Source organism: Grampus griseus, assembly GCF_964374135.1.
Source record: "Grampus griseus genome assembly, chromosome: 9".
NCBI classification, from domain to species: Eukaryota; Metazoa; Chordata; class Mammalia; order Artiodactyla; family Delphinidae; genus Grampus; species Grampus griseus.
The window spans coordinates 79,961,338-79,976,345 of record NC_139003.1 but is presented as its reverse complement, the minus strand read 5'-3'; the positions used below and the strand labels follow the sequence as shown (position 1 = coordinate 79,976,345).

General features: G+C 48.3%; 1 protein-coding gene across 1 annotated transcript; it reads left to right on the top strand.

Annotated features, from left to right (window-relative positions):
- Positions 1–12,587: 12,587 nt before the first annotated feature.
- LOC309827722 (josephin-1-like) lies at positions 12,588–13,290 on the top strand (the record flags this gene model as incomplete). Its single annotated transcript, XM_082662497.1, has 1 exon — positions 12,588–13,290. The coding sequence occupies one exon, from the start codon at positions 12,588–12,590 to the stop codon at positions 13,197–13,199; it is 612 nt and encodes a 203-aa protein (XP_082518623.1). The 3' UTR covers positions 13,200–13,290.
- Positions 13,291–15,008: the final 1,718 nt, after the last annotated feature.

Genomic DNA, 15,008 nt, shown 5'->3' with positions numbered 1-15,008 from the left:
CGTTACAACATGGATAAACACTGAAAACATCCTAAGTGAAAGAAGCCATACAGGAAAAGCCACCCAGATCATACTCATCTTGTACACTTAAAATCCATGAAGGTTTTTAAAATGAGGGAAAGCCCCAGTGATGGTTCCAGAAAAAGAAAACTGGATTAGAATGGAGAAAGACATTTCCACAAAGTTGAGGCAGCTGGTGAAAGCTGAAGTGGTCCTGTGGATAGGATTATAATGTGGAAACCATAATTATCCTTCATTTTGAAGTTATGTCCTGGTTCCCTGGGAGACTGGCCCTGTTTTGGCTAAAACACACTGCAGTATTTGGTGTGAATGTAGAAAACTTTGTACTGCTATTTAAAGTTTAAACATTTGAAATTTACTAGAAAATACTTTTCAATACAGCCGTGTCAGTAACATGCCAGAAAATCAGAGATGACATCAAACATTGCTAGAGAGGCCAAGACTTACCCAGACCAAATTCAACCAAAGCAGTGATGCTAATCACTTTGTCCACATGGTATTAAGAGGCACTGTGGGAAGATAATATTAGGATTCACTAGGTCTTGGGCGCTGTGGATGACCTGGGTGTAGTGGAAAACAGTGGGATTTCTGAATTCTAGGTTTTCACATAAAACCACCAAAAAAATTGTCAGAACTGAAAAAATGAATTCAGTAAAACTGCAGGATCATTTGTGATTCTATACACTAATAATGAACTATCAGAAGGAAGAATTAAGAAAACAATTCCATTTATAATTTCATCCCCCAAAAAACTCGGAATAAATTTAACCAAGGACTTGAAAGACCTGCACACTGAAAACTAAGACATTGATGAAAGAAACTGGACAGACACAGATCAATGGAAAGGTATCCCGTGCGCATGGGTGAAAATATTGTGAAAATGTCCATGCTACCCAAAGGAATATACATATACGTGTGACCACGACCAAAATTTCAATGACATTTCATAGAAACAAAACAAACAATCTTAACATTTATGTGGAGCCACAAAAGACCCAGAAGAGCCAAAGCGACCCTGAGGAAGGAGAACCGGCTGGAGGCATCTCACTCCCTGATTTCACACTACATTACAAAGCTACAGTCCCAAAACTGTGTGGAATTGGCAAAAAAACAGGCACACAGACCAGAGGAACAGAGCAGAGAGTCCAGGAATAAACCTACAGGTATGTGGTCAGTTAATTCACAAGAAAGGAGCCAAGAACATACACCAGGGAAAGGACAGTCCCCTCAATAAATGGTGCTGGGAAAACCAGACGCCACACGCCAAAGAACAACACTACAAAAGTGGCCCCAAACCCAGTTTTCCACATCAAGCCCTTCCTCTCCTGGCTCCTCTGAAGACAGACACCCTCAGTGGCCATTCACACACAGGAGCCTTCTCCCCACTTTTCCACACCTTTTCCCTCAGTGGCATCACCTCCCGGCAGGTCCTGAGAAGACCAGGCTCCTGTCAGAGAGAAATGGACCCCATGATGTCCCAAAGCTGAAGCCCCAGTGGGTCCTGAGGAGACCCGGCTTCCGTTAGTGTGGACTCGACCCTGTTGTCCTGAAGCCTGGCCGTCAGCATGGACTCAGCCCCGCGTGTTCCAGAAGCCAAGGCCCCAGCGGTCCTGAGGAGACGGGGCTCCCGTCGGCTGCGTGGGGAGACAAGTCCGCAGGCAAAATGTGCGTTCCTGCCGAGGGTCAGGAAGGCGGGCTCACGTTCCCTGCCAGCCAATGGAAACGTGCAGACCAAGCCACCTCCCAGTTCAGTGGTGGCCCCGCCCTTTAAGGGCACTTTTGCTGCATCCGATAAACCGTGAAAATTCGAACTGAAATAGTCAAGTATCCCATGACTTCTCCAAAATCGTTAAGGAACAATTAACTGGAAACTGTATGAAGTGAAATGACTGTAGACACAAACTTTAAAACTTATGCCAAACTCACTCAAATTTATTAACAGACATTTAAAATGTGAAACTATAAAAATTACAGAGATAAACAGAAAATCTATATGACCTTGGGTTTGGTCTGGAGATCATGAGCTTTGAGTTTTAACACACAACACAAATGTCAATGCACAAAAGAAAAAAGTAATCTTATGGGCTTTATGAAATTAAAAATTTCTACTCTCAAAGACCTTATTCAGAAAATCAAGAGACAAGCCACAAACTGGGAGAAAAATATTTGCAAAACTTGTATCTGATAAAGGATTTGGACTCAAAATAGACAAAGATCTCTAAAACAACCCCGTAAAAAAATGGGTTAGGATCTGAACAGACACCCAGCCAAAAAAGATATACAGATAGTAAAAGTCATACAAAAACATGGTCAACATCATACACCATTAGGGAATTACAAATTAAAATCATGAGATACCACAGCACACCTATTAGGACTGAGGCAGGAAATAGATGGCCTCCAGGATAGAAATTTACAACTAGCCTCCTGTTCACACTTCCTGGGGTGAGAAGAAGATGGGCTCCAGGCCGGACATTCATTAGCAGCCCCCTGTTTACATTTCCTGAAGCAAGAGACAAACGGGCTCCAGGACTACATGTTTATGACTGGACTCCTGTCTATATTTCGAGATCTGCACCTCGATACAAAAACCAGCAACAGAAACAGGGTAAGTAACTGGACATTGGACATTTTTATGGCAAGGACAGAGTGGGACTAAACCCTGTTAAAAGATCAAGAGGTCATACATTTCTCATCCTTGGGGCAAGGGAGACATTGCACATGTGCAGAAAGCCTCCTTGGGGGTCAAAAAGGAAGGGGCACCACCCCAAAATAGGTGATGCTAAGGACGTCCCATAGGTCTCTTGGGCTGTAATCCATCTTGGAAAAAAGTTGCACATGCATGTTGGGGAGGGTCCTAGGGCAGGGCAGGTGCGGAAAAAGAAACCAGATAATTGGCCAGAGGTAAACAGAGACCCGGAAGAACTGCCCTATATAAGTGACTTAATGACGTCTTTACTACGCTCCTTCTCATTGGGGGGATGCCCACACCCTTTCTCTCTGAGTGTGCATCTCTGCCTTGCTTCTGTCTTAACTAAACAAACTGTTTCTCTGTGTGCTTTCCCACTTGTTGTTGTGCTGTGTCTCTAATAATAAACTTTGTACCTGTTTTTACAGTTTTGCCTTTGTAAGAAATGCATTTTTCACTGGGGGCAAGAGCCAGGGGGTGTGGTGGCTAGCATTCCTAGTTTTCATCCAGGCTACCCAGGTTCAATTCCTGGGCAGGGAATTAAGATCTCACTTCACGCCACCACTTACTGGTGCCTCTCCAAGATCAGGACAGCCAAACTGAAAATAAGGACACTACCAATTGCTAGAGGGTGAGGAACAACAGGAACTCTCCCTGCTTACTGGTGGGATGCATGTACAGCCACTTTGTAAGACAGTTTGTCACTTCTTTCCAAAGCTAAACAAGTCTCACCTTGGGATCCAACAATCGTGCTTTCAGTATTTAGACAACTGCTTTGAAAATCTATGTCCAAATGCAAACAAAGATGCAATTATGCACAGCAGCTCTACTCATAAATGGCTAAAAACCTGAGGAAATCAGAATATTCTTCAATACATGAATGCATAAGCAAACTGGGGTACATCCATGTCAAGGTAAGTAGAATATGCCACCCCAAAATATGCCTCTCTGGCATAAGGTTTATTTCAGTCTGCTTAAAAAAAAAAAAAAAAAGGAATCTCAGAAAACTGAGTAGAGATTTCCCTTTTGTGAAGGACATTTACAATATAGAAGTCTCCATTTATAAGGGTATGTCCCTCTTTGCACCAGAAAGGATAATGAAATCTCAAGTAACTGTTATCAGTGAAGAAGTCCTGACTTAAATGTGCTAACAATCATACGTTTGTTTGCTGTGCTTTGCATGATAACCTGCCATAACTGGCTTCCCCCCTTCCCCAACATCTTTCTTCTGCTTTTAGCTGAAGATGGTATTTAAGGTGATGGCTTTGGTCATTTCAGGGAGTGAGTCAGTTTTCCTTGGTATCTCCCCTGTATACAGGGGGGTATACATGTTATTAAACTTCTGTTTTTCTCCTGGTAATCTGTCTTTTATTATTGGGGGGCAGGGGGGCGTCTCAAACAAGAACCTAGAAAAGTAGAGGGAAAATTGTTTTTCCTCCCATACACGTGCAATGGAATACTGCTCAGCAGTAGAAAGGAATGCACCAGCAAGCTATGGAAACACATGGATAAATCTTCAGTATATACTGCTAAGTGAAAGGACCCAGTCTGAAGAGGCTGCACCCAGTATGACCCCATTTATGACACACTAGGAAAGACAAAGCTGCATAGATGATAAGCAGATCCTGGGGTGGGAGTTTGAAGTATTCCATGTGATACTCTAGGATGGATACCTGTCACTATACATTTGTCTATGCCCATAGATTTGTATAGCCCAAGGGGTCAATCATAATCTATTCAGCTTTAGTTATTTAGAATGTAGGAGTGTCACAGATGGAATACATAATGTGTCAGAATGTAACTGCATTAGAAATGTATGGAAGGGGCTTCTCTGGTGGCTCAGTGGTTAAGAATCCACCTGCCAATGCAGGGGACACGATTCGAGCCCTGGTCCAGGAAGATCCCACATGCTGCAGAGCAACTAAGCCCGTGTGCCATAACTACTGAGCCTGCGCACCACAACTACTGAAGCCCGCGAGCCTAGAGCCCATGCTCTGCAACATGAGAAGCCACCACAACGAGAAGCCCATGCACCACAACGAAGAGTAGCCCCCGCTCACTGCAACTAGAGAAACCCCATGCACAGCAATGAAGACCCAATGCAACCCCTCCCCCCAAAAAGAAAGAAATGTATGGAGAAAACTCACAGTAGGGGTAGGGGATAGGGCAAAAGGTGCTGACCTAAGTAACCTTTGGAAATGAACAGAATCTGTAGACTAAAGGTAAAGTTGACCATGCATAAACAGTGGGCTTTATTTTATGAAGTTCTTTCCAGGGTGTAGTAGCTAACAATTCTGAAACCTCTGCACATGTAACCTGGAAAGGAGCAATGCAAGATAAATGGCAGATGGCGGGAGCCAGGCTCCTTGGTGTGGGAGTGGGAAGTTACAAGTAAGCAAGGGGAGAGCCTCTGCCCTCATAATCCTGGATCTGGGCTTCCTGGGAGGATGCTGACTGGCCGGGGGGGGGGGGGGGGGGGGAAACGCACAGATCTTCACGCTGGGAAGACCCTGCAGGCATAGGAACTTCACACCCCATCATTCCACCCATACCTGCTGGAGACACTCAGTCCTGCATAATCAGTCAATTGTAGCTTTTAAGACATCCTCACCACTAGGCAGATAACAGAGCCTAAGGGTCTTGCTTACCCCTAAGCTGTCCCAGAATCCAGGCCCTGGGGGTGGAGCCATATTGGGGGTTCCTGGGCCTCTGACCAGCAGGTGAGAGGAAGAAGGAAGACCGGTCCTGAGGACAGAGGTTCTCTGAAGTCTGTGTTGCCTGGTGCCCTGATGGGATTCATTCCCTGTGGGGACATGCGTGGGGCCTGCAGTGGTTCTGTGCTCCACCTGGGCCCTTTGATGAAGCCATGGCAGCACTGGGCTCAGAAGTCTCCTGGCAGTGACTCAAACTCTGACACAGTGGTTTTACAAAGGAACAAGAGAATGAAGCTGAGTCCCTGACGGCCACTCCTTTCTGGCTCTGAGGTGTTTCCATCAGGACCGCAGTCGTCACCTGCACGTAGTCTGCTGTGACCTACCTGCCCTCATTGGCCTTTCCTCTCCCTCCCTGTGATGATTCCAGTGACATTTCCAGCCTGGACCCCTCTCCCAGGCCAGACGCCTCTGTCCAGCCACTGCATCCCCATCTCACCTTGGGGGTTACCAGGCCCCTCAGAGGACTGTGATCCTGCAGCTCCCCACACCCAGGAGCAGCCCCACCTTCCCAGGTTGCCGAGCCCAGGCACCAGGTGTAACAGAGCAGGACCCTATAGGGCCTTCCCAGGACAGAGGCCTCCCCCATATCCTCTTCTGTAGCTCCTCTCTGAAGTACCTGGATAACAGTATCTTATGTACGCTTCCTGAGTTGTTTACAGATGTTAAAACTACCACCAAGTGGAAGAAATTAACTACTTGATGATCATGAACAGGTAGCCCCAGAGCTTCTGGTGCCTAAGAATTTACAATGTTAACTGCCCTGTTACCTCACCATCAGCCAGAGGGTTGTGCACCAGCTGGTCACATACCCTGTGACCTTCCTTCTTAAACTGGCCTTTAAAATGCTTTGCTGAAATCCCTCAGGGAGTTCGGGGTTTTAGAGCAAAAGCCACCTGTCCTCCATGTACCAGCACTTTTACAATTAAAGCTCTCCTTTCCTTCACCACAACCGGTGTCAGTAGATTGGCTTTACTGCGCTTGGGCAAGGGGACCCAAGTTTGGTTCGGTAACACTGGGGCCTCCCAGCCTCTCACGCTCCCTGTGCCCCAGTGACTGTCAGCTCCTCCTCCAGAGTCTGTGGCCAGTCTCCACACTATTTCACCTCTACACCCACAGCCCTGGCCCAAGCCCGATCCCTCCATTAGGCCCTGACAAAGCTCGCTGCCCCCAAAGTGCATCTCACATCCCACCCCAAAGAGTGGTCTTTCTGAAGCATGAATGAGACTTTGACTCTCTCCCACCTGTACACCCCCGCAAAGTTTCCCCACTTTTGCTGGGGTGTCTGGTGGGAGAGGCATCCATCATGGCCCTGAGAGTCCCTGGCATCCCCACTAGGCTGCTGGCTCCTGCGTCCCCTGACAATGAGCATCTCAACAGGCTAGGCGACACGGCACAGAACCCCAGAACGGCTCACCTCAGGACGGGGCTAGCAATGCACTGCCACTGCATAATCAAAGAGAGCAGAGAAGGGTTCCCCAGCCGGGACACAAACGCTGCCCAGACTCTCCCTGAGCCATCGCATGATCCCCGTGGGACTTGAGGGAAGCAGGGACTGAGGCACATAGTGGTTCCTAAGCAGGATGGTGGGGGCTCAGCCATGTCCCCCACAAATTCACATGTTGAATCCCTAAAACCCAGGACCCCAGGATGTGGCTGTATTTGGAGACGGGGTTTTTAAAGAGGCGATCAAGGTAAAAATGAGGTCACTAGGGTGGATCCTAATCCAAAACACTGATGTCCTACAAGAAGAGATTAGGACACAGATGGGCACAGGGGGAGACCATGTGAGGACATGGGGAGAAGATGGCTGTCTACATGCCAAGGAGAGAAGCCTGAGAAGAAACACCTTGATCTCAGACAGCATCCAGGACTGGGAGATGTCTGTTGTTTAAGCTGTTCTGTCTGTGGTATTAGTTACGGCAGCCCCAAATAGACTCACACACAGGATAACTCAGGGCTCAGACTGGACAGAGCTCACTCTCCATTCGCCTGTACATGAGTTACAGGAGCCTCAGGAACTGAGGAGGGGGTCCCGGAGGAGGGGCACAAGAAAGAAGATGTTAGGCATTAACACGACTGCATTCATGTTAAACGTGCCTGAACTACATTCACATGAGATGGTTTTGTCCTGTATGTACATCGGCACCTTTAGTCTGGACTGTAGATCTTTGGCTTCACCACCTCCACTGACAGCAATAGTTTCACCTGCTGTGGACCGTCTCCTATAGGATTTCCAGAACCACAAAGCATCAAAGCTTCACAGGACCACACTAGTGTCCAGGTGACCCTCACAGGAGAGCCGCCCAGCTGCCCATCAGAACCCATTTCCCTTTTTCCTGTTTATGGCTACCCTGCACCCCCCAGCCTTCCCACCCCTTGCAGCTGGGACACAGTGTCTTGTGTTACCAAGGGGAAGCAGGGGAGGTGGTGAGGGGCTTGGCCAGCCTGCATCCTAGGATGGAGGGAATGATGCCCCCGTGGTCACCCCATCCTGCTGGTTAGAGCCCTCACCTGGAAGCAGGGAGGAGAAACAAGGGGAAAAAAAGCCTGGGCCCCGACACCCACCTTCCCTGGACTTTCACAAGGAGGGGGACAGAGGCATCTTCAGCTTCGGCCCATTTTGGGGAGACACTTTGTTCCAGCAACTAACCTTTACTCTAAAAGCCAAGGTGCTTTGCAAACCCTTCCCCACCTGTCACATAAAGTCAGGCTTAATCTCATCACACTTTTCACAAACCCCAGCTCATGCTGAGACCACCACTTAGGTGATGGTGATTCAGAGCCGCCCCTTTAAAAGATCCCTGGAGTTCAGCTCTCTCAGCCCTGCCTTCAGTTTAAGAGAGAAGTTTCTTTGACAACCTTGAAAAATCTGCTCAGTTTCCTTAACAAACAAGCTTCACAATCTCTCAAACCCTTCTCCTTCAAACATTCCTACTCTAGGCTTGCTGCACCTAAAGTGACAGTGCTGTCATCACGTACCAGAAAGCGATTTCTCCAAGCCAGTAGTTATTGGTTACATAATGCTATTGATGAGGACATCCCAGAAGAGCCAGCTTTGCAATGTAACCACTTCTGGACTTGGCACTGTGTCTCTTTCCACGGAAAGAGAGGAGTGGCTGTTTCCACGGGCCCCATGGTGGAAGAGCTCACTTTCTGATGAAGCCAGGCCTTGATCCTTTCCAGGTGATTCTAGAGTCCTCATCGTCACCAGACCCCCACCCACATGGCTGTTGTCTGTGCCAATCTGTTTGAGATCTTGGTAATCTCCTAAAATTAGGGTTATTTTATACACAGATAATGGGTTGAATGGTGACCCCAAAAGATGTGTCCCCCCAGAACACGTGAACAGGACCATATGTCGGAAAAGGGTCTTCATATATGTAGTTAAGGATCTCGAGGTGAGGTCATTTTGGGTTAGGGTGGCCCCCAATCCAATGATAGCATCCTCGCAAGAGACAAAAGAGGAGAGACCCACACACAGGAGAAGCCACGTGAAGACAGAGGCAGAGATGGGAGGGATACAGCCAAAAGCCTGGGGACGCATGGAGCCCCCAGAATCTGGATAAGGCAGGAAAAACCCTATCCTGGAACCTCTGGAGGGACTTCAGTCCTACAACACCTTGATCTCAGATGTCTGATCTCCAGGACTGGGGGAGAATGAATTCCTGTTGTTTTAAACCACTCAGCTTGTGGTCATTTGTTAGAGAAGCCACAGAACAGTCACACAGACCCTGCTCTGTAGGATCCTGGAAATGTGGGTCTCACTAAAGGCAGACAGAGGCTGGATTATGGAACCCTTAAAGTCAGCATTGGGCCCCCAGAAATCCTAAAGCAGTGGCGGGACACCAGAGTGTTGAGGGGTCAAGTCGGAAGCCCTAAGGGTGCTGTCTGCGTGTGGCCTCCCCAGGTTCTTACACCTTTATGTGTGGGGGGTATTTCAATCCTGATTCAGGACCTTTAACAATACCATTCACACTGCTAATTAAGAACTCACCAGTGGAGATTGGTTCAGGATGGCAGAGTAGAAGGACGTGCGCTCACTCCCTCTTGCGAGAGCACCAGAATCACAACTAACTGCTGAACAATCATTGAAAGGAAGACACTGGAACTCACCAAAAAAATACCCCACATCCAAAGACAAAGGAGAAGCCACAATGAGACGGTAGGAGGGGCACAATCACAATCAAATCAAATTCTGTAACTGCTGGGTGGGTGACTCACAAACTGGAGAACACTTACACCACAGAAGTCCACCCACTGGAGTGAAGGTTCTGAGCCCTACATCACGCTTCCTGCCCTGGGGTTCTGGCCACAGGAGGAGGAATTCCTAGAGGATCAGACTTAGAAGGCTAGTGGGATTTGATTGCAGGACTCTGACAGGACTGGGGGAAACAGAGACTCCACTCTTGGAGGGCACACACAAAGTAGTGTGCATATCAGGACCCAGGGGAAGGAGCAGTGACCCCATAGGAGACTGAACCAGACCTACCTGCTAGTGTTAGAGGGTCTCCTGGAGAGGCAGGGGGTGGCTGTGGCTCACCGTGGGGCCAAGGACACTGGCAGCAGAAGTTCTGGGAAGTACCCCTTGGAGTGAGCCCTCCCAGTGTCTGCCATTAGCCCCACCAAAAAGCCAGGTAGGCTCCAGTGCTGGATCACTTCAGGCCAAAAAACCAACAGGGAGGGAACACAGCCCCACACATCAGCAGACAAGCAGAATAAGTTTTTTTGAGCTCTGCCCACCAGAGCAACACCCAGCTCTACCCATCACCAGTCCCTCCCATCAGGAAGCTTGCACAAGCCTCTTAGATAGCCTCATCCACTAGAGGGCAGACAGCAGAAGCAAGAACTACAGTCCTACAGCCTGTGGAAAAAAAAACCACATTCACAGAAAGACAGACAAAATGAAAAGGCAGAGGACTTTGTACCAGATGAAGGAACAAGATAAAACCCCAGAAAAACAACTAAATGAGGTGGAGATAGGCAACCTTGAATAATGACAGTGAAGATGATCCAGGACTTTGGAAAAAGAATAGAGGCAAAGATCAAGAAGATGCAAGAAATGTTTAACAAAGACCTAGAAGAATTATTAAAGAACAAACAAACAGAGATGAACAATACAATAAGTGAAATGAAAATTACACTAGACGGAATCAATAGCAGAATAACTGAGGCAGAAGAACAGATAAGTGACCTGGAAGACAGAATCGTGGAATTCACTGATGCAGAACAGAATAAAGAAAAAAGAATGAAAAGAAATTAAGACAGCCTAAGAGACCTCTGGGACAACATTAAATCCAACAACATTCCCATTATAGGGGTCCCAGAAGGATAAGAGAGAGAGAAAGGACACGAAAAAATATTTGAAGCGATTACAGTTGAAAACTTACCTAACATGGGAAAGGAAACAGCCACCCAAGTCCAGGAAGCACAGAGAGTCTCAGGCAGGATAAACCCAAGGAGAAACATACCGAGACACATAGTAATCAAATTGACAAAAATTAAAGACAAAGAAAAATTACTGAAAGCAACAAGGGAAAAACGACAAATAACATACAAGGGAACTCCCATAAGGTTAACAGCTGATTTCTCAGCAGAAACTCTACAAGCCAGAAGGGAGTAGCATGATATATTTAAAGTGATGAAAGGGAAGAACCTACAACCAAGACTACTCTACCCAGCAAGGATCTCATTCAGATTCGATGGAGAAATCAAAATTTTACAGACAAGCAAAAAACAAGAAAATTCAGCACCACGAAACCAGCTCTACAACAAATGCTAAAGGAACTTCTCTAAGTAGGAAACACAAGAGAAGAAAAGGACCTACAAAAAGAAACCCATAACAATTAAGAAAATGGTAATAGGAACATACATATGGATAATTACCTTAAACGTGAATGGATTAAATGCTCCAACCAAAAGACATAGGCTCGCTGGATGGATACAAAAAGAAGACCCATATATATGCTGTCTAGAAGAGACCCACTTCAGACGTAGGGACACATACAAACTGAAAGTGAGGGGATAGAAAAAGATATTCCATGCAAATGGAAATCAAAAGAAAGCAACAATCAAAAGTAGCAACACTCATATCAGAAAAAATAGACTGGAAACTGAGCCGACGCCCCAGGGGGAGGAGAGGGGTGGGACAGGCATCGGGGCGGGACTCCGTCCGCCCTGCCCAGCCCCGGAGGGAGAGAGCAGAGGATCCGGGCACCAGCCGAGTAGCCTGGCACTATCTCTACCTGCGGAGAGTTGCCGCTACAGCCGCCGCCGGGCTACCCACCCCATACCGCCAGGGGGCCCAACGCAGCCTGCACCGGCGCAACAGACGCACGGGGGCCGGGGCCCCAAAGCCGGCGCCGCTGACGTCAGGCCGACATCAGAGGGGATGCCGCGGCGGGGCGGGGGCTGGGACGGCGAAGGAGGGCGTTTTCGGAGCACGGCGCCTGGCTGGGGCCGCTGACGTCGGGCTCAGGTGCGCGCGCTCGCTTGCCTGCCCGAGCGCGGCCCAGGTGGCGGCCTGCAGCGGGCCGCGGCGAGAGGGTGAGAGTCCGTGCTTTCCGAGGGAGCTGCGCCGTCCTCGGCCCCGCGGGGTCCCACCGCACCCGAGAGGATGGAGAGCCTCTCCCGACGCCCCAGCAGGGCCCGCGATCCCACGCTGGCCGGCCCTCGCTAGCTGCTCGAAATTTGCATTTTATCCGCCACCTAGGCCTTGTCTGCTGAGTCAGTGGCATTGTGGTACCAAAGAAATGGAAGAAAAGGAGCGATGTGACCGACTCCGTTCGGTCCTCCTGCCTTGAGGCCTATTTGGCATTTGCAGAAAGGAAAATACAGCAAGAAAATCGTGTTTTTTTGGAAGGGGTAGAAGAGGAGGGTAGAAGAAGGAAAACAAGGTCTTAGATTTTATATGATTTTTTTAAACTTCTGCACTTCGACAGTGGTGGCAAAATACACTAAATCCAAAAGTTATCTTTGTTTTGAGAAGAGGGGGATTATTGTTCCTTTTGATTACAACCTTTTCTCCCCGTGACAAAGCATAAATCATGGACAGCAGAAAATAAGGTAGACCTCAGGAATCCTGCAAAAACTGAGAAGCTTACATTCCTCCTCAGGAGGGAAGAGTGGGGTGTTTTTAGCCCTCTCTGGAACCTAAAACGAAAAACATGAGTTGCGTGCCATGGAAAGGAGACAAGGCCAAATCCGAATCATTGGAGCTGCCCCAGGCTGCACCCCTACAAATCTACCATGAGAAACAGCGTAGGGAGCTTTGTGCTCTGCACGCCCTCAATAACGTCTTCCAGGACAGCAATGCCTTCACCCGGGACACGCTGCAAGAGATTTTCCAGAGGTTGTCTCCAAACACCATGGTGATGACCCCCCACAAGAAGAGCATGCTGGGAAATGGGAACTACGATGTGAACGTCATTATGGCAGCACTTCAAACCAAAGACTATGAAGCCGTTTGGTGGGACAAGCTCAAGGATGTCGGAGCCATTGCTCTCACTAACGTTATAGGCTTCATCATGAATCTGCCCTCCAGCCTGTGTTGGGGTCCACTGAAGTTGCCACTCAAAGGGCAGCACTGGATCTGTGTTCGAGAGGTGGGAGGTGCCTATTACAACCTCGACTCCAAACTGAAGACTCCCGAATGGATGGGACGCAAGGGCGAGCTCAGGAAATTTCTAAAACATCTTTTGCGAGGAAAGAACTGTGAACTCCTGCTGGTGGTACCAGAAGAGGTGGAGGCCCATCAGAGTTGGAGGGCTGATGTGTAACACAGTTCTACCCAGCCTTCCCTCACCTCAAACCCCGAAATCCTCTGTGATGTGCTGTGGCCTCTACAGTGGGTCTGCCCTTGCCACGTCCCCAAACATCTCAACGGGTTTTCCCCCTCAGGTTTGACAGTGCAATAGGACAGACGTGTAGACTGTTACAGAACCAACCAGTGTTACTTGTTCTGGGAAAGGAAAGTGGGAGCTCTGTGTGCTTAGGGCAAGTCATGGAAGACTTTTGTTTTATTTAAGAGAGGAGAAAGAAAGGTGGGTCTTAGCTCATTTCCCCATTTCTCTGAGGACTTGGCAGAGGCTCTGCTGGAGTTCACTGCTACTCTGACTCACCTGGAGATGTTGCCTTCAATTCCCCTTTCCTGGCAACCAGTGGATCTGAAGACACAGTACAGGCAAAGCCCATGTTGACGGGTTTGAAGGACTTAGAGCAAAAAGGCCTCTTAGGAAACCATCTCCAAAACTGCAGCAGCAGTACAGCATGCTGTCTCCAACACTTAATGCAGCCCTTACCCCATTTTTAAGAGTGGTTTATGGCCATCCTTGGAGTTTTATAATGAAAAGGTCTCTAATATTCCATGCTGGGTGGTTGAATCCTGCAACAGTCTAGTGTGACAGGGTGAGCTAGATACCTAAGAGGATGTGGCCAGAACTAGGCTGGGGAAGGCATGGGCAGCTTGTCCTCCTCACTCCATCATCATCCCTCCCACTTCACTGCATTGCACTGGTTTAGGAGGCTTTGGGGCACAAGATAGTCAAAAGGGCAGTTTTTCCAGCTGACCCACTCTGGCAAAAATCAGGAAAAAAATAAGACTGCCTTTGACATCAAATTCTACTAGTTTGAGACAGAGTTGGGCAAGGAAAGTATTGGGAAGATAAGCCTTCAGAAACTTGGAGCAGCTAGAATGGGTAGAAATCCTAGGCTTGGAGTCACTATAGTGACAAGAAGCAGAGCCCTCACATTGGGTGGACATGTGCATTACGCTTTGTCATCTCTCTGTAGCTTCCTTTACAGACCAACTGAGAATAGACCTGCCCCCTACCTCTTTAAATAGTTGTAGGCCACTATTCTCCCTGTAACTTGGGAAAACAAAAGGAGAAGTAAGGGTCATACTACACCGCCTGTAACTACAGGGGCTGTGGTTTTCTCAGGGCAGGCGGGCAGGCAAGGATGGCCTGTCCAGCCCTCACAAGTCAGTGTTTTCGGCAGGTCTGAGAGCTGCCCCACTGGCCAGACCTCTCCAATAGCAGAGCCAGCCTGGGACTTGCATGTCCAGCCTGAGCAAGCTTAACAGGATGAAGCTGAGGCTTTCTCCCCACTGTGACTGGAGTGCATGTGTACACCAGCACTTTTTCTGCACATGTATCTTCAATCCAACAAGGCCATTTTTTATGCTGGGTAACAGAGGCCACCAAGTGGCAACTGCATTACACCCTCTCAGCAAGTGGCCGCATTCTCTTCCACACCATTTTCTACACCAGACCTGCTTGGCACCACAGGGAGCTCTTCGCCCCTGCACAATGACATTCCAACCACCACCAGCCAGAAGTTACAGCCAACGTTGCTGACTGTCACAAGCAGGACCTTGGGTCCACTGGCACTGTCAGTGATGTAAGCCATTTCCTGGGAGGAGAAGGAAACTCCTCGCCACCAATCTGCTGGGGCCTGTGCAAATGGCACTTCAAAGGAGTCCCCATGAGCCAGTGGGATATATGCAAAGACGCTTAAACATTTCAGGGCTGGTTTCTCTGTTCATATCCAATTCTGGTGCTTAGGAACAGGGACCTATGCTGATGCCC